This window comes from Salvelinus namaycush, chromosome 21 (genome assembly GCF_016432855.1).
Source record: "Salvelinus namaycush isolate Seneca chromosome 21, SaNama_1.0, whole genome shotgun sequence".
Classification (NCBI taxonomy): Eukaryota; Metazoa; Chordata; class Actinopteri; order Salmoniformes; family Salmonidae; genus Salvelinus; species Salvelinus namaycush.
The window spans coordinates 46,369,291-46,394,667 of record NC_052327.1 but is presented as its reverse complement, the minus strand read 5'-3'; the positions used below and the strand labels follow the sequence as shown (position 1 = coordinate 46,394,667).

General features: G+C 43.7%; 1 protein-coding gene across 1 annotated transcript in view; it reads right to left on the bottom strand.

Moving 5' to 3' along the window:
• Nucleotides 1-7,669: 7,669 nt before the first annotated feature.
• Nucleotides 7,670-25,377, bottom strand: part of LOC120065930 (SLIT-ROBO Rho GTPase-activating protein 1-like) — a 162,285-nt gene continuing 144,577 nt past the window's right edge. Inside the window, exons 19-22 of the mRNA XM_039016971.1 lie at nt 24,791-24,971; nt 18,381-18,518; nt 9,907-10,288; nt 7,670-8,955 (exon numbers count right to left, since the gene is read on the bottom strand). Of these exons, the coding sequence (XP_038872899.1) occupies nt 8,554-8,955; nt 9,907-10,288; nt 18,381-18,518; nt 24,791-24,971 (1,103 nt within the window). The 3' untranslated portion in view covers nt 7,670-8,553. The remainder of the gene's footprint in view (nt 8,956-9,906; nt 10,289-18,380; nt 18,519-24,790; nt 24,972-25,377) is intronic.

Below are 25,377 nucleotides of genomic sequence, written 5' to 3'. Positions count from 1 at the left end.
CTGAAAAACATCTCCACAACATGATTCTGCCACCACCATGCTTCATCGTAGGGATGGTGTCAGGTTTCCTCCAGACGTGACGCTTGGCATTCAGGCCAAAGAGTTCAATTTTGGTTTCATCAGACCAGAGGATCTTGTTTCTCATGGTCTGAGAGTCTTTAGGTGCCTTTTGGCAAACTCCAAGCGGGCTGTCGTGTGCCTTTAACTGAAGAGTGGCTTCCGTCTGGCCACTACCATAAAAGCCTGATTGGTGGAGTGCTGCTGAGATGGTTGTCCTTCTGGAAGGTTCTCCCATCTCCACAGAGGAACTCTAGAACTCTGTCAGAGTGACCATCGGGTTCTTGGTCAACTCCCTGACCATGGCACTTCTCCCCCGATTTCTCAGTTTGGCCGGGCGGCCAGATCTAGGAAGAGTCTTGGTGGTTCCAAACTTCTTCCATTTAAGAATGATGGAGGCCACTGTGTTCTTGGGGACCTTCCCCAGATCTGTGCCTCAACAGAATCCAGTCTCGGAGCTCTTCGACCTCATGGCTTGGTTTTTATTCTGACATGCGCTGTCAACCGTGGGACCTTATACAGACAGGTGTGTGCCTTTCCAAATCATGTCCAATCAATTGAATTTACCACAAGTGGCCTCCAATCAAGTTGTAGAAACTTCTCAAGGATGATCATTGGAAACAGAATGCACCGGAGCTCAATTTTGAGTCTCATAGCAAAGGGTCTGAATACTTACGTAAATAAGGTATTTCAGTTTATTTTTAATATACAGTGGGGAGAACAAGTATTTGAGACACTGCTGATTTTGCAGGTTTTCCTACTTACAAAGCATGTAGAGGTCTGTAATTTTTATCATAGGTACACTTCAACTGTGAGAGACGGAATCTAAAACAAAAATCCAGAAAATCACATTGTATGATTTTCTCGGCTCATCATCTGCTGTAAATCAACTAGCCTACCTGGTTGAATAAAGGTGAAATAAATGTAAAAAAAAATAAATTAAGTGTGTAAGTTTTTCACCTTTTTTGCAGAAAACACAGATATCATGAATATCAACAAATGTGGACAACATAGAATTACATATATATATATATATATATATATATATATATATATATATATATATATATTGTAAAATCTTCAAGTGCACTTCCTTAAATGTGTTTGGTATTCCATATTTGTAAGGCATCAAGCAAGCTTTTTTTCAGACAATGTCAGGAATAAGCATGTTCCAAAAAACCTTTCCTCTTGGCATAAGTTGGTTCCGTTAAATTTGTATTTGTTACAAGATTTCTCAAGTAAGCCCACACCTTCCAAGCTGAGTTCTGCTTGTCTAGCTTGCTAGCTAAGATTTTGAGAGTATGATGTTGACATGATCAGTCCAATCAAAGCTATGGTAGATATAATGTGATTTGACGTCATTTTATCAGTGGTCAATGACCTTGAGCCTTCTTGGATGGGCACTTCTAATGTAAATCTATGGCAGCACCCAAGGTGTTTAAATTCCCGAGCTCTCCCTGTAGGTTTTGCGGTGACGTAGTGTCCATGAGTGACAGAACACTGAGCCAATCATGGCACAACTAGAGAACATTACCAACCCCTACGCTCCGTATTTTCTGCTGGCTGCCCTACCACCACAAAAAGCTCTGAGCTAGGCTGAAACACCTGAATTTTGGAGCTGCCTAACTCAAGAAAGCAAAAAAGAAACTATGCGGCTTTATTATCTCAATTATAATTGTTTTACATTGTTTGCAAACTGATATGTGACACGTATTAATGCAAAAAAAAGAAGAAAAAAACAGGCAACAAAAAGGTGAGACTAAAAAACAGGTGAGGCTCAGCCTCACCTGCCCTGAATGACAGGTCGTCACTCTTCCGCATACAAAGTATCTGCTCAGGTGTAAGTTGTCGCACTGAAGACACTCTTTAGGAAAGGATTGACAGACTCTTGGTGAAGTATTAGCAAGAAAAACACTGTCCTGGCTCATAACACGACCCAAAGCCTTTTCTTTGCCTTCACTGATGGCATATCTTCCACTGTCACAAAGTATTCCAAGTAGGACCACATCTGCAACAGTGAACTTTTGACCAACGATCTGGTCAAGCTGCTTGTCCAAACATCCTTGATTTCCACAGATCATTTTTTAAAACATTGAGACACTACAGACGACATCGTGTTACTGTAGGCACCTGGTATCTTTTAAGTGATAATGCCCTCGAAGCTGGTGTTTGGAGGATATATTGGCTCGGGTGTCGTTAGGCCCGAGACGAAGTCAATATATCCTCCAAACACCAGCTTCGAGGGCATTATCACTTTAATGCAACAGGTTACCAACATATTCAAATAATGATTAACATATTTTCATTCAAAACTTTATTTTGATGAATTTATTCATACTATTTCATCCTTCCACAAGATATAGTCCCGACTCGAATCTAGGGTTACTAGAGACACGACCCCGTCATTCAGTCTTTTTGTTCTGTATCTATGGACCCGACCCAGTCATTCAGTATTTTTGTTCTGTGTCTATGGACGCAACCCAGTCGTTCAGTCTTTTTGTTCTGTATCTATGGACACGACCCAGTCGTTCAGTCTTTTTGTTCTTTATCTATTGACGCGACCTAGTCATTGTCTTTTTGTTCTAAATGTTCCATTGCCATACTGGGTGGCAACGTTCTTATCCCTTGCTTGCTAGCTAGCCAACTACGGCTAGCTGCATTTGCCTTTGTTTTAACTGTTTTCTAGTGACATTTATTTGGATACATCCATAACAATGAGCTAATGAGGCGCAATTTCGCCTGGCATAGAAAATGTGCTCACTCATCAGGACACTATTGTTCAGAGGTGCTAGCTAATAATACAGACACAATCACTTTAAACAGAAGCTGGAAAGACTGCAAACTAGCTGCATTTCGTTGTACCTTTTTTTGTTTTTTTCTTTTGTGTGTATATCCGTAAAAATCAAACCAGCTGATTCAAGATTTCGACTGGCTGAGAAACGCTGCCTGCCTGTCTTTCTCGTCCTGACTCCCGACACATTCATTACTTTGGGACAGCATAATCGAATTTGAATTATTGAAATAATTTTGCAAATGTCAAAGAGACAGACAGCAAGGTTTATACAAATCTCCGCTATTGAAAACGAAATGTAAGTCTAAAAGAAATGTGAGATAATATCTAGATGCTTTTTATAGTGGAGATCAAGTTTATAAGTTCCCTGGCTGGGCTAATGAGACAGTGGATTGCACAGTCAGAGGGAACAAAGTAAATGGGCATTTTGACGTCATAGATTTAGTCGGTGGCAACTTGTGGAATGGACACCGGCTGGAATGCGGTTTTAACCAATCAGCATTCAGGATTAGACACACCCGTTGTATAAATGCTCATAACCTCACCCTAAATTCTTCGGTTGTCTGTCCCACTTCTGGTGAAATGAAACTGAAAGTCAAAGCTCATGCCCTATTTGGGATCCTTGGGACGTCCCTATCCCATTTAAAAATGGGTAAGGGTAGGGTTAGGGTTAGGGTTAGGATTAGGTAAAGGTTATGGTTAAGGTTAGGGTAAGGGTGGAGGTTAAAGTTTTGGGTAGGGACGTCCCAAGGAAGGATCTAAGGTGGCTGACCTTAAAATTACCTCTGCTTTCGACATGAACAATCTGGCATTTATTGAAAATTCACTCCTCTCTTCTGTTGATATGATTAACATAAGGTTTTGCCTTACATGGACCCCTCTGCTTTTTTTTCAACTGTGTTGTATGTAAAACATTAAATAAGTAAATCGATGCAATAATACTAATGGTCACATGATGGAACTACAGTGTTGCAAAGAACATTAACTTTTGTTACAATATACTGTCTATCATATTGGTGTAACTTATAACACAGGACACTTTGTGGGAACTTTGCATGCTTACATTGAGTTTTATTTGGAGTTCCCTTCCCTACATTCAATTATGATTTGTAATTCAAGAAATCATTTCAAATACATCAACTATGGAAGAGATTGGTTAGTCAGTAGACCTAACAGGTAGCCTATAAAGAAGGCTTATAGAGAGAGCAAGTAAAGTTGATGTTACCTGAGCTGTGTATGAGTCAGCTTTTAAAGTTACAAATACAGAAAACCCTCCCTGTTGTAACCTACTGCATTGCAAATTCATACTCATACTTGTATTACAGTAATGATGAACATTATAATTGTAATTGACAAGATATGTTGTATAGTTGGCCTATAGAAACCAAGATCTGTAGTTTCTCCTTCAGGCAGGAGAACTTCTCAGGAGACACTGGTTGTAGGGGAGAGTGGGTTAAGTTGAGCCACTTTTTACATTCAACATCACTCTGTCAAGGGAAATATAGTATTCTTTCTAACAAAGATATCTACATATATTTCAGGATGTTGTGTATCTCTGGAAATAATCAGAATTCATGTAAACATTACAGTTTTTAAAACATAGTTTCCAAAAAAAGTGGTCTCTTGTCACAACTTACCCCATGTATTGGGTAAATTAAATGAAATATTACCGCTACCTTTTTAAAACCATGTCTATATTTATTTCCCAAACATAATTCAACACAATCATGTCATTTTAAGCTTGTGTTAACACCTAACAAATGCTTATTTTTACACTTTTAACATATGACATAACAGGGCCTGGCCTATCTCAGAGAAATACGTTTTTTTGTGCAAATTGAGAATTTCTGGGATCTTTTATTTCAGCTCATGAAACATGGGACCAACACTTTACATGTTGCGTTTATATTGTTGTTCAGTGTATTTCCTTTATTAGACAGAAAAACCCTTGAGGAACAGCCCTCAGAGCTCTAAAAGTTGTTAAGAAGTTACATGCCAAATATACAGTTCTGTGCAATGTCACAATGGATAAGCAGTATCTTTATTATTAAAGGTAGACTCCGCAAAATTACATTGCCACGAGCAGCACCGCAGATATTGAGATGCAAGACTTCGCTCATTAATTAATTTGTCTCGCTTCCTACTCCACTTGCTCATAACACAGGGTCTAAAATAAGAATGCAACAGTACAGAACATTGAAAATGTTTTAGAGAAACTATGAACTAAGGCACTTTCATGTGTACATACTACAGATGTACATGGACACAAAGCAACAGTCAACAGGCAGGACTCCACTGCTAACTGTATATAATGGCATATAGAAAGACAACACAGATTACAACAGGCTCATGTTCATTAGGACACTGTTGCAAAACGGAAAACAAAATGAGCGTTTCTTATTGGGTTTGTTAGTTTTCTTCCGTTTGGTGTCTGATGAATACGACCGAAGTTTGGGTGGGACACCTGCAAATTCCGTGGCTCTGTTCTTTGGACCTTTGAATTTCTACAACCTTTGTTCTAAAAATCCCATAAAATTCTAACAAACAAAATCTTAAACAAAAATGATTACAAAATCCAGAAAGGGTTAGTAATCCAGAATTCAAATCATATTCACTTTTAATATACATGACATTTTGGCAACAGACAAAAATAAACCTGTTGCAGTTTGTATGCCAAGGAAAACATTGCTTATTGCAAACTTGAGACAATGCTTTTTGGAGTCCTTGTTCTTTAACCAGATGCAAGCTTCCCAACACATGCACCCATCAGTCTCTTGTCTTCAGCTACACAGCACCTTTAAAAGAGACCCGTAGAGGGCACTGTCACAGGGGAACATACAGTTACAGTATGAGGAGGTCATTTCCCTTGTGATGGTTAGTTGTCACATGCACCCACCAGTGGAGGCTGCTGAGGGGAGGACGGCACATAATAATGGCAGGAATGGAGTGAAGGGAATGGTATCAAACACATGGTTTTCATGTGTTTGATACCATTCCATTCTCTAGATTATACTCCATTCCATACATTATTATGAGCCGTCGTCCCCTCAGCAGCCTCCACACTGACACCCACATCATGTGACATGGTCTTCAGTGAACATGTGAGTATGCATTCCCCACGTCCACATGTGCTGCGTCTGCTCCTCTATTCAGCTGGGATCTGGCACACATCAATCATTCAAAAGGGGGTTTATAACCTAAATGTACTAACAAAGTCCTGATGGAGAATCTAAGCATCAGTCACATCTCCCCCACAGCATAATGGACCGGCCCATCTCCCCATCCACAACACAAGGATTAGCCTACAGGTCAGAAGGGGCTATGGGGATGGGATATAAAGCTCCTAAAACACTGACAAGAAGCAGTATGAACAAAATGGGTATTTTACAGTAACAGTCAGTCCAGCATTCCATCTTTGGGAGTTTACTGCCATGAGTTTAGGGAGTCTAAAAGAATGCTTACATTGCAGAAGGAGGGAGAGAGAGAAACAAACATCCATGCTGTAAAAGTATATGTCGTTGTTGGACAGAGAAAGCCAGGCATTGTGTGTTGTTGTAAACCAAGCTCTGGTGTGCTTTCTATACTCTGTTTTATATGCAAACCATTCTCAACCGCTCCCCTTGAATCTGAAGACAAAAAGCCAACGAAGGTTCGACACAGGTCTTCAAGAGTATATAAACATTTTCACAGGATTTCCATAACGGGTAATATTTCACAGTGGTTGTATCCTCTTGTCTCCTTCCAGACCTTGTTTAGAACTATGATGCTGCAATAAAATTATAGCGATATAAAATCAACATGTAGGCAATCTTGTAACATCTCGTAACATCATTCTCAGAACTTTTGGGAGGTGCGGCCTAGTCCTTGACAAAAGTGTATCCAGTTCATTTGTACTCTTCTGTTGCCAAGTGCACCAAATTAAACAAAATAAACATCTCATCATCTACTGTCCAACTATATATACAGTATATACAGTTGCAGCAAAATACATTGGCACCTTTGCACTTTTCTTAAATAATTCCCTATTTCTTCTCAAATAAGTAGACACTTAAAAAATAAATAAACTGGTCTCCACTCCTTATTGGATTTTCAACATTGCAGAACCAATTTTATATTTGTGAACTTAAGTTTACAATTTGAGAAAATAAAGAAAAATGGCATGGACAAAATGATTAGCACCCCAGAGCTTGAATTTGGTTACACAGCCTTTGGCCAAGATAACTTCAGATAAATGCTTCTTGGAGCCATCAGTGAGCTTGCTGTACCTTTCAACTGGCAATTTGGCCAACTTTTCTGCAGCAAACTGCTCTAATTCTTCAATGTTTGAGGGTGCCCTCCACCAGCGGCTGTTTTCAGATTCCTCCATATGTTATGGATGTGATTCAGATCTGAACTCCTCGCTGACCACTCCAGAACAGTTCAGCGTTTCTTCTTGAACCATTTCAGGGGTGCTTTTGACGTGCGTTTTGGATTGTTGTCCTGCTGGAAGACCCACAACCTTAAAGAAAGACACAATTTTTGGACACTGGGTTGAACATTGAACTCCAAAATACCTTGATAATCTGCTGATTTCATGATTCACGATGTCTTGCACACGTTCAAGGCCCCAGTACCAGAGGCAGCAAAGCAACCCCACAGCACAAGTACTAGCTCCTGGGTGCCAATAATTTTGCCCAGGCCATTTGTCTTAAGTTTACAAATTTAATTTAAATAAAGTTTACAAAAATAAAATAAGTTTTGCAATGTTGAAAATTCAATAACAAGATGTGGAGACCAAAGGTTTTTTTTCCAATTGCAATTTATTTGAGAAGAAATTGGGAATTATTTAAGAAAAGTGCAAGGGTGCTAATATATTTGGCCAAAACTTTATGTGAGAGTGCATCCTTATGATCACACACATATCTGAACTCTTGCCCTCCCTGCTTCAGTCTCAGCTATAAACATTAGCTACATCCAAACTTCCAACAGCTTTCAAATGGTGGTTTGAACTTTCACAATTGACAGCTTATATTTCTGAGTGGCAGTAAAGCCTTACGATCAGTACTCTAAATCTAAGCGTTGTCCATCTAAGTGAGAAGCAAACCATAGTCAGGTTCAGCTGACACGGACTACATTTCCCATAGTTCCCCTGGCTGAGTAGTAAGCAAAACAGAATTGCAACGTGCACTACTTTGTTTCTTTAGCGTTCATTCTTTTGTAGTTCTCTAGTTTTTGTAAACTACCAGAGTCGTTTCTCTAAACTCAAAGGAGGCCTTGTGATTTGTTGTTCTGTATACAGTAATGATCAAGGAGAAAAAGTTGACTTATCTAGCGATGCTAGGCATTTCAGCAGATTCTACAGTATTTTCCATATGGATCTTGACAATTTTTTGTCTGTTAAATAGTTAGTCACACTGAAACATGCCCCTTTCTTTGTGGTAGTTCAGTCTGTCTAGCAGACCTGAGAATGTTCCTGTTTTCATTGTTAATAAATGTGGTTAACTTACTGGACACTGGTTAACTTCTCGACACAAGAAAACACATCTTTCTCACAAAGCAAACAACTACAACTATGTCCAGGCAATGGACTGTTCTTATACTGTCTTACACAATATTGTTACTATTATTATTATCTATAGACAATGATAACATGTTGCTACTATATGTAGTCAGAGACACTCTCCCAGTTTCCTGTTGGTCCATGTTCCCATCCCAGAGTTCAAAGTTCACATGGTGCACGACTTGTCTAGGGGGTCTTGGGGAGGGTGTACAGGGGGAGGGTGAGCCGGGCCCGTCTTGGGCAGCACCAGGGGCTTGGGCCTCAGGGCAGGCGGCTTAAGCTGCACCCCCATACGGGGTACCACTACCGGCTTGAAGGTGCTCATGGTGTCGCTGGAAGAGCTGGTGCTGCGGCACATCGGAGGTCCCCTGGCCTCGCCGGTCTGAGCCCTCAGAAGGATGTTGTGGAGGGGGCTGAGGGACTCGCTGGAGCTGGCTGGGGTGGGACCCCCGGTCGACTGCCTCTGCTCCAGTGTGTCCAACACAACATCGGGAGCGTGCTTGGCCGAACTCTGCCTCTCCAGCTCACGCAGCTCGTTCAGCGCCGTGTTCATCGTCTCCTCTATGTCCTGCAGGGAGGGAGAGAGAGGCAAATCAAGGGAGGAGAGAAAGAGAAAAGAACGATAGACAAGTTAAGGGAATACAGTGACATCACACCACCAGCATGCATCATACATACAGTACATGTATGTGAGCACCGTCAGGATAAGAGTGTTGCTTAAGACTGAAATCCCTGGGTATGTTCCTGACTTAAAATAAGACAGGATGCAGCGATGACAGGACATTCATCCGAGCATCTCCCAGAGACCGACAACCCAACGGAGAGAGACATCGTCCTCTCTCTGATCCTCAGCTTCCTAATTAGAAGTCTCTCCACGCTGCTGATGGCTTCTCATGCTTTCGCACAATGCAGACTGCTACAGCCAAGATGTGCTACATTGTTATCAGAGCTCTGATAAGGTAATTGGGGCCTGTGCCGACAAAGTATTACCATGCAGACACTGACGCTGCTTTGTAATAATGACTTTCTATTTTCTGTTCTGACACGTAGCACTCGGACCAAATTAACAGCTTTTGTAACTGTACGTGACTGTGCGGAACATTATAAAAATAGTTAGTCTCAAAAGCTATTTTACTCAACATCAATGTCCCAGAATCTGTCTCTGAAGCTATTTGATGCTGTAACAGACACGAACATAGTATTTTTGATATTCTTACTAGTACTGAAGTTGCTGATAGTAGTTTTTTTAAAGAAAGTTTTGTTGCAATGATCGTGATATGTGGTCGTCTTGTCTCCCCTACTTTAGCTGACTGAATTTATTGTAAGTCACTCTGAATAAGAGCGTCTTGATAAGTATAAAGAAAAACTAGATTGTTAATGTGTTTGGGAGTGTTGTGACAGAGGTGTTCAGTAGTAGCAGAACTCAGAGTAAGCAGACTAACTAGGTTGACAGGGCGGGGCAGGGCTGTGCTGCTGCTGGTGGAGGGAGGTGCGCTCGTCCCGCGGTGCTGGCGCTGACCTGTGCAATGGTCTCCGGATCCAGGGGCTTGCCACCACCGCGCGGGTGGGGGTCCTGGAACACGGCCGTGTACTGGCCCGAGCTTGTGGAGCGTCGAATGGGCGGGCTCTCCATCTTTTTCAGTGACTCGTGGCGGCTGATGTTGGTCAGGCTGCCGTGGCCTGTTCGGCGCCGGTGCTCGGGGCTGTCCATGGGAAGCTGTCCGTGGTTGCGGCTCCGCAGCAGGTCCCGGGGGCTGAAGGAGTGACCCAGAACCGGGGAGCCCATCTCAGGCGTGTGAGCCTGGCCCCCTTGGGTCTGCTGGGAGGGGTGCACCATACAGTTGACATCATTGGGGCGCGCCGGGGGGCGGCGGGAAGGGGGCTCCGTCCTATTCTTATGCCTGCTGGGATATGGGAGAGGGCAGGAAGAGACAGACGGACACTGAGGTCAAGTCTATGGGTTTTAGCTAAACCTTAGAAATGTTGCAGTGTCTGTAAACAGCCGTGGTAATGTAGTCACACAGATTCTTAGTCAGTATGGGGTAATGTACAGTCACACAGATGCTTAGTCAGTATGGGGTAATGTACAGTCACACAGATGCTTAGTCAGTATGGGGTAATGTACAGTCACACAGATTCTAAGTCAGTATGGGGTAATGTACAGTCACACAGATTCTAAGTCAGTATGGGGTAATGTACAGTCACACAGATTCTTAGTCAGTATGGGGTAATGTAGTCACACAGATTCTTAGTCAGTATGGGGTAATGTAGTCACACAGATTCTTAGTCAGTATGGGGTAATGTAGTCACACAAGATTCCTAGTCAGTATGGGGTAATGTACAGTCACACAGATGCTTAGTCAGTATGGGGTAATGTACAGTCACACAGATTCTTAGTCAGTATGGGGTAATGTAGTCACACAGATTCTTAGTCAGTATGGGGTAATGTACAGTCACACAGATTCTAAGTCAGTATGGGGTAATGTACAGTCACACAGATTCTTAGTCAGTATGGGGTAATGTAGTCACACAGATTCTTAGTCAGTATGGGGTAATGTAGTCACACAAGATTCCTAGTCAGTATGGGGTAATGTACAGTCACACAGATGCTTAGTCAGTATGGGGTAATGTACAGTCACACAGATTCTTAGTCAGTATGGGGTAATGTAGTCACACAGATTCTTAGTCAGTATGGGGTAATGTACAGTCACACAGATTCTAAGTCAGTATGGGGTAATGTACAGTCACACAGATTCTTAGTCAGTATGGGGTAATGTAGTCACACAGATTCTTAGTCAGTATGGGGTAATGTAGTCACACAGATTCTTAGTCAGTATGGGGTAATGTAGTCACACAATATTCCTAGTCAGTATGGGGTAATGTAGTCACACAAGATTCATAGTCAGTATGGGGTAATGTAGTCACACAAGATTCCTAGTCAGTATGGGGTAATGTAGTCACACAAGATTCCTAGTCAGTATGGGGTAATGTAGTCACACAAGATTCCTAGTCAGTATGGGGTAATGTAGTCACACAATATTCCTAGTCAGTATGGGGTAATGTACAGTCACACAGATGCTTAGTCAGTATGGGGTAATGTACAGTCACACAGATTCTTAGTCAGTATGGGGTAATGTAGTCACACAGATTCTTAGTCAGTATGGGGTAATGTAGTCACACAAGATTCCTAGTCAGTATGGGGTAATGTAGTCACACAAGATTCCTAGTCAGTATGGGGTAATGTAGTCACACAATATTCCTAGTCAGTATGGGGTAATGTAGTCACACAAGATTCCTAGTCAGTATGGGGTAATGTAGTCACACAAGATTCCTAGTCAGTATGGGGTAATGTAGTCACACAAGATTCCTAGTCAGTATGGGGTAATGTAGTCACACAAGATTCCTAGTCAGTATGGGGTAATGTAGTCACACAAGATTCCTAGTCAGTATGGGGTAATGTAGTCACACAAGATTCCTAGTCAGTATGGGGTAATGTAGTCACACAAGATTCCTAGTCAGTATGGGGTAATGTAGTCACACAAGATTCCTAGTCAGTATGGGGTAATGTAGTCACACAAGATTCCTAGTCAGTATGGGGTAATGTAGTCACACAAGATTCCTAGTCAGTATGGGGTAATGTAGTCACACAAGATTCCTAGTCAGTATGGGGTAATGTAGTCACACAAGATTCCTAGTCAGTATGGGGTAATGTAGTCACACAAGATTCCTAGTCAGTATGGGGTAATGTAGTCACACAAGATTCCTAGTCAGTATGGGGTAATGTAGTCACACAAGATTCCTAGTCAGTATGGGGTAATGTAGTCACACAAGATTCCTAGTCAGTATGGGGTAATGTAGTCACACAAGATTCCTAGTCAGTATGGGGTAATGTAGTCACACAAGATTCCTAGTCAGTATGGGGTAATGTAGTCACACAAGATTCCTAGTCAGTATGGGGATATAGACTCTAGACAGAGTTGTTGAAGCCTTCTGTCAATGTAGTGTTCAGACGTAAACCTATATGTCAGTCCAAAAGTGCTCCTAGTAGCTTGTTCTGAGGCAGGGCTCCAGCTGCAGCACTGAGAGGCCTGCAGGCTGGGTCTTTATCTGAACCTTTAGCCACACAGTGCCCCCTTGCCTGCCCCCCTGCCTGCCTGGGAGAAGGTTCAGCTGGCTCAGCATTAAAGCTGTCCTCCATCTGAACCTGCTGTCTCAACACACCCTCCTGACTGAACATAGATATACACCTGACCTGCCACACACAGGTGTGCATCCCTTACGCATGGCACGCACACAGAGACCTAGTAGCACACAGGCACACAGACACGTACAGTACGCGTCTGGGTCCTGCCTCTTCACAGTAACTAATGGTCCCCTGAAGCCATCTCATTCCTCTGTAATGGGCCGGCAGAGTGGAGCAGCCCATCATCTCTACTGGGGCTCTGATAAGACCCTGCTCTGCTCTGCATATTTATGAAACCCAGCCTAGCAGGGGGCCGTCCTATAAAGTCCACTTTTTCTGACCAGGGCCCATTAGGCTCTGTTCAAAAGTAGTTCACTGTAGAGAGAATAGGGGGGCATTTGGGAGACAGCCATAATGTTTTATCCCCCTACCTAATCAGCACCAAATGTGATAGGCTGCCTGTCTGGCAGCGATATGATAACAGAAATATATAAAGATATTTAACCATAGAGAGATAACAATTTACGATTGTTCCAGTGGATATACTCTGAGGAAAAAGTTAATTGAAAGATGGTTATGAGAGGAGATTGTGAGGGGATAAAAGTATTTTGAGGATTTGATAAGGGGTGATAGGGGACTTTTTCATTCACTAACTGTTTTTGTTCGGTCCTTTTTAATTCAATAAACCATTGAGAGATGACAATTTTTGCCTCACCACTAACATAATATCAAACTAATATTCCCTACACAACACCAGGCAGAAAACCTAAATCAATTACTTGTTATGCAACGACACAGAAACTGACAAATAACATCTACTAAAGGGGTTTAACATTTGTCCAAATGGGTATTGTTGCGCTGTAGCCTGGTCCCAGATCTGTTTGTGCTGTATAGCCAACTCCTTCAGTCATTAACATGCCACAAGACCATAGTAGTCGGCAAGACAGCACAAACCGATCTGGGACCAAGCTAGCTGCACAGTACTTCCTGTCTCATATCTCAAAACCTTTATCTCCATCAAGTGTCATTCATGAGTCATTCTGGGCTCCCGAGTGGCGCAGCGGTCTAAGGCACTGCATCTCAGTGCTAGAGGCGTCACTACAGACCCTGGTTTGATTCCAGGTTGAATCACAACCGGCCGTGATTGGGAGTTCCATAGGGTGGAGCACAATTAGGCCAGCGTCGTCCGGGTTTGACGACCGGGGTAGGCCGTCATTGTAAATAAGAATTGGTTCTTAACTGACTTGCCTAGTTAAATAAAGGTTAAATAAACAATAAAAATGAGTCTAGCAGCTATTCATCCCTTAATCATCCTTCCTAGGCGTGTTTCAAGTCTCAGTCTAATTCCTGCCTAATTAACACGGTCTGTCTCAACCACCGTCATTAAGAGTGGAGATTCATTATGGAGCTAAATATGGGACATGATGTGTTCTGATACAGATGGAGGATTGACTGGGGATTTGTGGAGTAAACACGTGCAGGGGTAAACACGTGCATGGACTCTTCATGACCAGTAGGGGGAGTAAGATCACAACTCAATCTATGGACAGGCTTATAGAAAGGAAAACAACTGCTACAGTACAATCTACAGACAGTCATTGGGTACTTATAAACCATATTATAATATGAATCATGACTGCCATGTTTTCCATACTATTGATAATGTCATACAAAAGCAAACCAGATAATACAATAATGTTCTCTGGTTGACTACAATTCTAGGCTGTAATTACTGCTGTTGTATAATAGAAATGCTGTAAATGGGAGTAGAAGGAGAGAGATCTAAATAAAGCCAAAGATATGAATGATTCAACAGTGCTGAGCCATAGAACAGTAGAGAGGGAAAGAGAGAAAGAGAGATGGAGGGAGGGGGGGTAGAGAGGGAGGGAGGGAGGGTGGGAAGAGAGGGAGGGATGGAGGGAAGAGAGGGAGGTAGGGGTGATAGAGAGGGAGGCAGGGATGGAGAGAGAAGGAGGAAGGGGGGGTAGAGAAGGAGGAAGGAGGGAGGGAGGGGGGGTAGAGAGGGAGGGAGCAGGGGGTAGAGAAAGTAGTCCTGGGTCAAGGGGTAGAGGGGTGCCAGGGGTAGCGAGGGAGGGGATAACAAGGAATGGAACACATAGCTAGTCAAAAGTATGATTCATTAACATTTCTCCAGCAGAGAGAGGTGAAGTGAGCAAGCCTTTCAATAAAACTATCTAAACTTATAGGGATGATGCCAGTAGCAGATTTCTCAAGGTTGCCTACTACGTCACACAAATTAGAATGCAGCAATGAACAGAAGAACGAGTGAGAAAATACTGTCGCTCTCCCAGAAGCCTTTATAGTCCCTGCCAAAAAGATACGCCAGGAGTGTGTGTGTGTGTGTGTGTGTGTATGAGTCTGCCCTAGATTGCTCTGAGAATGACAACTATGAAATAACCCCTCTAATGTATTTACACCCTGATGTTGACTGAAGCAAACCATCTGAAAATGGACTTAGATTACCCACTGACTGGGACAACTCATCATCAACGATGATTCTATTGGCCATTAGGCTGAGAGTAGGAGCGCTGACCTAGAATCAGGTCTCAGCTTAGCTGACAGGTTTAGCTGACAGGTTTAGCTAACAGTGTGGATGACCCTGCATGTAAGATGACATCTGGTCCGACTCATGTAGACTCACTGACTAACTCCAGTACTGTCCCTCAGTGTTAGTCAGTGAAAGAGCTGCTTCCTGTGCTTGGCCCTCCTATGTTGAACATAATAAACGGCTCTCTATCCACCGGATGTGTACCAAACTCACTAAAAGTGGCAGTAATAAAGCCTCTCTTGAAAAAGCCAAACCTTGACCCAGAAAATATAAAAAACTAATTGGCCTATATCGAATCTTCCATTCCTCTCAAAAATTTTAGAAAAAGCTGTTGGGCAGCAACTCACTGCCTTCCTGAAGACAAACAATGTATACGAAATGCTTCAGTCTGGTTTTAGACCCCATCATAGCACTGAGACTGCACTTGTGAAGGTGGTAAATTACCTTTTAATGGCGTCAGACTGAGGCTCTGCATCTGTCCTCGTGCTCCTCGACCTTAGTGCTGCCTTTGATACCATCGATCACCACATTCTTTTGGAGAGACTGGAAACCCAAATTGGTCTATACGGACAAGTTCTGGCCTGGTTTAGATCTTATCTGTCGGAAAGATATCAGTTTGTCTCTGTGAATGGTTTGTCCTCTGACAAATCAACTGTTCATTTCGGTGTTCCTCAAGGTTCCGTTTAGGACCACTATTGTTTTCACTATATATTTTACCTCTTGGGGATGTCATTCGAAAACATAATGTTAACTTTCACTGCTATGCGGATGACACACAGCTGTACATTTCAATGAAACATGGTGAAGCCCCAAAATTGCCCTCGCTAGAAGCCTGTGTTTCAGACATAAGGAAGTGGATGGCTGCAAACGTTCTACTTTTAAACCCGGACAAAACAGAGATGGTTGTTCTAGGTCCCAAGAAACAAAGAGATCTTCTGTTGAATCTGACAATTAATCTTGATGGTTGTAAAGTCGTCTCAAATAAAACTGTGAAGGACCTCGGCGTTACTCTGGACCCTGATCTCTCTTTTGACGAACATATCAAGACTGTTTCAAGGACAGCTTTTTTCCATCTACGTAACATTGCAAAAATCAGAAACTTTATGTCCAAAAATAATGCAGAAAAATTAATCCATGCTTTTGTTACTTCTAGGTCAGACTACTGCGATGCTCTACTTTCCGGCTACCCGGATAAAGCACTAAATAAACTTCAGTTAGTGCTAAATACGGCTGCTAGAATCCTGACTAGAACCCAAAAAATGTATCATATTACTCCAGTGCTAGCCTCCCTACACTGGCTTCCTGTTAAGGCAAGGGCTGATTTCAAGGTTTTACTGCTAATCTACAAAGCATTACATGGGCTTGCTCCTACCTATCTTTCCGATTTGGTCCTGCCGTACATACCTACACGTACGCTACGGTCACAAGACGCAGGCCTCCTAATTGTCCCTAGAATTTCTAAGCAAACAGCTGGAGGCAGGGCTTTCTCCTATAGAGCTCCATTTTTATGGAATGGTCTGCCTACCCATGTGAGAGACGCAGACTCGGGCTCAACTTTTAAGTCTTTACTGAAGACTCATCTCTTCAGTGGGTCATATGATTGAGTGTAGTCTGGCCCAGGAGTGTGAAGGTGAACGGAAAGGCTCTGGAGCAACGAACCGCCCTTGCTGTCTCTACCTGGCCGGTTCACCTCTCTCCACTGGGATTTTCTGCCTCTAACCCTATTACAGGGGCTGAGTCACTGGCTTTCTGGTGCTCTTTCATGCCGTCCCTAGGAGGGGTGCGTCACTTGAGTGGGTTGAGTCACTGATGTGATCTTCCTGTCTGGGTTGGCGCCCCCCCTTGGGTTGTGCCGTGGCGGAGATCTTTGTGGGCTATACTCGGCCTTGTCTCAGGATGGTAAGTTGGTGGTTGAAGATATCCCTCTAGTGGTGTGGGGGCTGTGCTTTGGCAAAGTGGGTGGGGTTATATCCTTCCTGTTTGGCCCTGTCCGGGGGTATCATCGGATGGGGCCACAGTGTCTCCTGACCCCTCCTGTCTCAGCCTCCAGTATTTATGCAGCAGTAGTTTATGTGTCGGGGGGCTAGGGTCAGTTTGTTATATCTGGAGTACTTCTCCTGTCTTATCCGGTGTCCTGTGTGAATTTAAGTATGCTCTCTCTAATTCTCTCTTTCTTTCTCTCTCTCGGAGGACCTGAGCCCTAGGACCATGCCTCAGGACTACCTGGCATGATGACTCCTTGCTGTCCCCAGTCCACCTGGCCGTGCTGCTGCTCCAGTTTCAACTGCTCTGCCTGCGGCTATGGAACCCTGACCTGTTCACCGGACGTGCTACCTGTCCCAGACCTGCTGTTTTCAACTCTCTAGAGACCGCAGGAGCGGTAGAGATACTCTTAATGATCGGCTATGAAAAGCCAACTGACATTTACTCCTGAGGTGCTGACCTGCTGCACTCTCGACAACCACTGTGATTATTATTATTTGACCATGCTGGTCATTTATGAACATTTGAACATCTTGGCCATGTTCTGTTATAATCTCCACCCGGCACAGCCAGAAGAGGACTGGCCACCCCTCATAGCCTGGTTCCTCTCTAGGTTTCTTCCTAGGTTTTGGCCTTTCTAGGGAGTTTTTCCTAGCCACCGTGCTTCTACACCTGCATTGCTTCCTGTTTGGGGTTTTAGGCTGGGTTTCTGTACAGCACTTTGAGATATCAGCTGATGTAAGAAGGGCTATATAAATACATTCGATTTGATTTAGTCATAAGTAAGGCCAGGTACGCAAAACAGTTTTTCCTCTATTGGAACTCATTCTAGATTCATCTCCATTCCACAGAATGTTTATATTTCTACATTTCATTATTTTTTTAACATGCATCTACCTAATGTCATGTAGCCCTTTTGATCTTTTAAACTGTAGTTGACCACAGAGCACAGTGGAGTGGGTGGTGGTAGTCCAAGCCAGAGCCAGCCCCTGGCAGCCAGACACAGAAATCAGGCAGTTATTGGTTTGGCTGTGTGTCATTAGCGAGATGCCTGAGAAGATTCCACAGTGAGACGTCAAGGTGTGCTGTTCCAGTAGGCTAGGGGGTGTGTGTCATGCAATGTAAAACAGAAATGCTTGTTTCTTGTTGGAGTCCAAGTTGTCCCCCCCATGTTTCAGTCCATATTCTTCTGTTTGGTGCTTAATAAATACTGCCTCACTATGTAAGGTAGAGAGAGGTGAGATGTGGTTGAGCTCACCTGCCAATGTAGGCGTCAGTGATCCTGGTGTCAGTAGGAGAGCTCATGTCTTTTCCTGAACACTTGTCCTCAGCTCCATGGCCGCTGCTGGCCTCACTGTCAGCCTTCTGACTAAGTGTGTCTGAGAAATTATCATCCCTGTGACATGAACACACACACACACACACATGCACGCAAAAGAAGACAAAAAGACAATCCGGCAAAAGTCCAAGCAATGTTTTTATGCAACAATAATTTAGAAGTCATCTGATACCACAGTGAATAGTTTAGAAGATAAAGTCATCTGATACCACAGTGAATAGTTTAGAAGATAAAGTCATTTGATACCACAGTGAATAGTTTAGAAGATGAAGTCATCTGATACCCCAGTGAATAGTTTAGAAGATGAAGGCATCTGATACCACAGTGAATAGTTTAGAAGATAAAGTCATTTGATACCACAGTGAATAGTTTAGAAGATAAAGGCATCTGATACCACAGTGACTAGTTTAGAAGATGAAGTCATCTGATACCACAGTGAATAGTTTAGAAGATGAAGGCATCTGATACCACAGTGAATAGTTTAGAAGATGAAGGCATCTGATACCACAGTGAATAGTTTAGAAGATGAAGGCATCTGATACCACAGTGAATAGTTTAGAAGATGAAGGCATCTGATACCACAGTGAATAGTTTAGAAGATAAAGGCATCTGATACCACAGTGAATAGTTTAGAAGATGAAGTCATCTGATACCACAGTGAATAGTTTAGAAGATGAAGGCATCTGATACCACAGTGACTAGTTTAGAAGATGAAGGCATCTGATACCACAGTGAATAGTTTAGAAGATGAAGTCATTTGATACCACAGTGAATAGTTTAGAGGATGAAGTCATCTGATACCACAGTGAATAGTTTAGAAGATGAAGGCATCTGATACCACAGTGAATAGTTTAGAAGATAAAGTCATTTGATACCACAGTGACTAGTTTAGAAGATGAAAGCATCTGATACCACAGTGAATAGTTTAGAAGATAAAGTCATTTGATACCACAGTGAATAGTTTAGAAGATGAAGGCATCTGATACCACAGTGAATAGTTCAGTGCATTGAGTTCAGTCAAGCATTCCTGACTAGCCTCTCCTCCAGGCTCATGTTGACTTATAGGCCTGGATCTATTATCCTTCCATTAGTAGTGGTGTGTCCAGGGCTGCCAGGCAGCATGACCAGAGCCAGCTGTATGGGTTATCTCAGTGGGCTGCGTGCGTGACTGAGCTGAGCGCTAGCTGCATACACTATAGATGGTGACTGATCTTGTCAGGTGGTAGCAATCAGAGCTGCTTAGTAGCCACAGAGCCTGGTTGAGTGGGGAATAATGGACTGGACAATAAACCACACACACACACACACACACCTAAGGTTGCAAAGCACAGGAATATTACCGGTCATATCCTAATGTTACTAGTAAACTACTGGAATTTTTCAGAAAATTACAGTAACTTTGGTAAATTACCGGGGTTTTGCAATCATACACACACACCACAGATTACCGACCATTTCGAATCCCACCGTACCTTCTCCGCTATGCAATCTGGTTTCAGAGCTGGTCATGGGTGCACCTCAGCCACGCTCAAGGTCCTAAATGATATCATAACCGCCATCGATAAGAGACATTACTGTGCAGCCGTATTCATCGACCTGGCCAAGGCTTTCGACTCTGTCAATCACCACATTCTTATCGGCAGACTCAACAGCCTTGGTTTCTCAAATGATTGCCTCGCCTGGTTCACCAACTACTTCTCTGATAGAGTTCAGTGTGTCAAATTGGAGGGCCTGTTGTCCGGACCTCTGGCAGTCTCTATGGGGGTGCCGCAGGGTTCAATTCTCGGGCCGACTCTCTTCTCTGTATACATCAATGATGTCGCTCTTGCTGCTGGGGATTCTCTGATCCACCTCTACGCAGACGACACCAATCTGTATACCTCTGGCCCTTCTTTGGACACTTTGTTAACTAACCTTCAGACGAGCTTCAATGCCAAACAGCTCTCCTTCCGTGGCCTCCAACTGCTCTTAAATGCAAGTCAAATTAAATGCATGCTCTTCAACCGATCGCTGCCCGCACCTGCACGCCCGTCCAGCATCACTACTCTGGACGGTTCTGACTTAGAATATGTGGACAACTACAAATACCTAGGTGTCTGGTTAGACTGTAAACTCTCCTTCCAGACTCACATTAAGAATATCCAATCCAAAATTAAATCTAGAATCAGCTTCCTATTTCGCTACAAAGCATCCTTCACTCATGCTGCCCAACATACCCTCGTAAAACTGACCATCCTCAACTTCGGCGATGTCATTTACAAAATAGCCTCCAACACTCTACTCAACAAATTGGATGCAGTCTATCACAGTGCCATCCGTTTTGTCACCAAAGCCCCATATACTACCCACCACTGCGATCTGTACGCTCTCGTTGGCTGGCCCTCGCTTCATACTCGTCGCCAAACCCACTGGCTCCAGGTCATCTACAAGTCTCTGCTCGGTAAAGCCCCGCCTTATCTCAGCTCACTGGTCACCATAGCAGCACCCAACCGTAGCACGCGCTCTAGCAGGTATAACTCACTGGTCACCCCCAAAGTCAATTCTTCCTTTGGCCGCCTCTCCTTCCAGTTCTCTGCTGCCAATGACTGGAACGAACTGCAAAAATCACTGAAGCTGGAGACTCATATCTCCCTCACTAGCTTTAAGCACCATCTGTACATAGCCCATCTGTAAATAGCCCATCCAACTACCTCATCCCCATACTGTATTTATCTTGCTCCTTTGCACCCCAGTATCTCTACTTGCACATTCATCTTCTGCACATCTACCATTCCAGTGTTTTAATTGCTATATTGTAATTACTTTGCCACCATGGCCTATTTATTGCCTTGCCTCATTTGCACATGCAGTATATAGACTTTTTCTACTGTATTATTGACTGTATGTTTGTTTATTTATTCCATTTGTAACTCTGTATTGTTGTATGTGTCAAACTACTTTGCTTTATCTTGGCCAGGTCGCAGTTGCAAATGAGATCTTGTTCTCAACTTGCCTACCTGGTTAAATAAAGGTGAAATAAATCAAATAAAATGTGCACGCATGCTACGTCCACACAAGTATCACAAGAAGGATGACTGAGGCCCAGCAATCTGATACACAAAGCTCATCTTACTGTATTTCACCCAAGTGCTTCTATACACAACATGAAGAACACCTGCTCTTTCCATGACATAGACTGACCAGGTGAATCCAGGTGAACACTAGGATCCCTTATTGATGTCAATTGTTAAATCCACTGGATTGTGTATGTGTGCCATTCAGAGGGTGAATGGGCAAGACAAAATATTGAAGTTCCTTTGAACGGGGTATGGTAGTAGGTGCCAGGCACACCGGTTTGTGTCAAGAACTGCAACGCTGCTGGGTTTTTCACTCTCAACAGTTTCCTGTGTGTATCAAGAATGGTTCACCACAAGGACATCCAGCCAACTTGACTGTGGGCATTGGAGTCAACAATGGCCCTGTGGAACGCTTTTGACACCTTGTAGAGTCCATGGCCCGACGAATTGAGGCTGTTCTGAGGGTAAAATAGAGGGGGGGTAACTCAATATTAGGAAGGTGTTCCTAATGTTTGGTAAACTCAGTGTATGTCACACTGTGAATTTGTTTAGTAGTGATATCCGCCCACTAGTGCCTTGGAGAGAGTTTTCCTGGACCAATAGCTCAGCTCTGAAAGAGGATACAGATGCGGACAAAGAGCGAGACATCACTTTATCCGGGCTCCTTTTTGGGGGCTGAGTGTCTCAACACTGTCTCTGAGCCCTAAGAACCAACGCACCCACACACACAAACTCAGCAAAAAAATAAACATCCCTTTTTCAGGACCCTGTCTTTCAAAGATAATTTGTAAAAATCCAAATAACGTCACAGATCTTCATTGTAAAGGGTTTAAACACTGTTTTCCATGATTGTTCAATGAACCATCAACAATTAATGAACATGCACCTGTGGAACGGTCGTTAAGACACTAACAGCTTACAGATGGTAGGCAAATAAGGTCACAGTTATGAAAACTTAGGGCACTAAAGAGGACTTTCTACTGACTCTGAAAACACCAAAAGAAAGATGCCCAGGGTCCCTGCTCATCTGCGTGAACGTGCCTTAGGCATGCTGCAAGGAGGTATAAGGACTGCAGATGTGGCCAGGGCAATAAATTGCAATGTCCGTACTGTGAGATGCCTAAGACAGCGCTACAGGGAGACAGAACGGACAGCTGATCGTCCTCGCAGTGGCAGACCACGTGTAACAACACCTGCACAGGATCGGTACATCCGAACATTACATCTGCGGGACAGGTACAGGATGGCAACAACAACTGCCTGAGTTAGACCAGGAATGCACAATCCCTCCATCAGTGCTCAGACTGTCCGCAATAGGCTGAGAGAGGCTGGACTGAGGACTTGTAGGCCTGTTATAAGGCAGGTCCTCACCAGACATCACCGGCAACAACGTTGCCTATGGGCACAAAACCACCGTCGCTGGACCAGACAGGACTGGCAAAAAGTGCTCTTCACTGACGAGTCGCGGTTAGCTTTCACCAGGGGTGATGGTCGGATTTGTGTTTATTGTCGAAGGAATGAGCGTTACACTGGAGCGGGATCGATTTGGAGGTGGAGGGTCCATCATGGTCTGGGGCGGTGTGTCACATCATCATCGGACTGAGCTTGTTGTCATTGCAGGCAATCTCAACGCTGTGCGTTAAAGGGAAGACATCCTCCTCCCTCATATGGTAACCTTCCTGCAGGCTCATCCTGACATGACCCTCCAGCATGACAATGCCACCAGCCATACTGCTCATTCTTTGCGTGATTTCCTGCAAGACAGGAATGTCAGTGTTCTGCCATGGCCAGCGAAGAGCCCGGATCTCAATCCCATTGAGCACGTCTGGGACCTGTTGGATCGGAGGGTGAGCGCTAGGACCATTCCCCCCAGAAATATCCGGGAACTTGCAAGTGCCTTGGTGGAAGAGTGGGGTAACATCTAACAGCAAGAACTGGCAAATCTTGTGCAGTACATGAGGAGGAGATGCACTGCAGTACTTAATGCAGCTGGTGGCCACAACAGATACTGACTGTTACTTTTGATTTTGACCCCCCTTTGTTCAGGGACACATTATTCCATTTCTGGTAGTCACATGTCTGTGGAACTTGTTCAGTTTATGTCTCTGTTGAATCTTGTTATGTTCACACAAATATTTACACATGGTAAGTTTGCTGAAAATAAACGCAGTTGACAGTGAGAGGACGTTTCTTTTTTTGCTGAGTTTATATCCCCTCCACACACTAGTACAGTATGCTTGGCCATGCTACAGGACACCTGGCTGTACATTCTCTGGGTCATTCCTTTAACTAAGTAAACAGCCATCAGCGCCAGTGCCTCCCCCAGTGAATTATTGATACAGGCACATGTAGGGACAGCTGGTAAAGGACCTGCAGCACTAACGGAGGAGGAGAGCTTTAAACATGCGTTTCTCTGGCTAGCTACTAAACAATATCTCTCTCACACGCTTAATGAGGGTGTAACTCCACCCCATTAGGCAGGGATCATTGCCAGGGCAGGGGGAAGGTTGCCAGTGTGAAGGGGCGCTTGGGGTTTGTCGGGGGGGGGGGGGGGGGGGCGTTGATTGAGGGCAGAAGGGGTAATTAAGGACCCCTAGGGAACAGTTGTTCATCATAGAGTGGGTAGGACAGACAGAGGCCCCCAGCCTGCAGCCCAGGACCTTGCTTCACACAGCCCCAGAGCCTTGGCCCCTCAGAGTCATTGTTAGTAAGAAAAAGCCGTGATTAATTCAGAGGAAGAACATTAAAGATGGACGGATGTCGTCACTTTCACTCTGAAAAGGAACCCCAAATGGGATTAAGGGAGGGTGGGTCTTCTCTGTTAAGAGTGAAAATAAAATGCTAAATACAATGTGATTGAGTGACTGATTGGTCAGTTACGTGAGTGAGCAATAGCTTGAACAGGACGCAAGTTGTAATGAGGAATCCTCTTCAAGGAAGTGGACAAATTTACTGCATACAAGAGTCTTCTCTAAACAGCAGTCTTATGTATTGTTAAGGGAGTTGTGGTCTAGACTTCAAGGATGAGGAAATATTGTGCAAGTACCATTATTGGAGAGCAACTACAAATCCTGCCCCACTAACGATTCCTGTGCAAAACCACCTGTAGAGTCTTTAAAAAATCATTGATTTAATTCAAAATATTGTTATGTCACCAGATGTATTTATATTACCTGTCCACTGATGTCTGAAATGGAATAAGAATATGTAGATAATAAATATGCCAGTGTCTCCTCTAGAAGCTGTGTGTGTGTCTATGGGCTGCATACTCACATGTCCTGCACCACGATGTACTGGTGAGGTACCAGGCCGTCAATTCCGTTGTGCCGTCCCTCCCACCAGTCGTCCGATGCCCGCTGGTACAGCAGCAGGGAGGCGCCCTTCTTGAAGCACAGCTCTCGGGCAGAACGCCCCACGTAGTCAAACTTGGCAATTGCTTCGATGGGCTCGCCCTCTGCAGAAGAAAACGAGGAACACACAGTCAGGTATGTCTGACAAAGCTGATAAAGTACATGAAGGAATCCATTTTTGTTTTTAGCAGAGTGGTGTCATAAGAGTATAAACATTTCTGGCAATTATATGTCATGATTATGTATGTCTGAATGATGTCACAAATGTGTCTGGTATTATTGATCTGAGATTGAAAGCAGCAGTCAGTCTATTTTAGTTAGTGTCAATAACAACCGAGCTACACACATACAATAGAACACCCTGGACAACAGGCCCTGAAGGCCCTGAACAGGGATGATTATAGCTCTTAGTGAAAGGAGATCTATACTGCTCAGTACACAGTACGTTAGCCAGAGTATGGACTTCTGCTGAGGTTAGACTACGACGAGCTATCACAAAGACCTATGGCG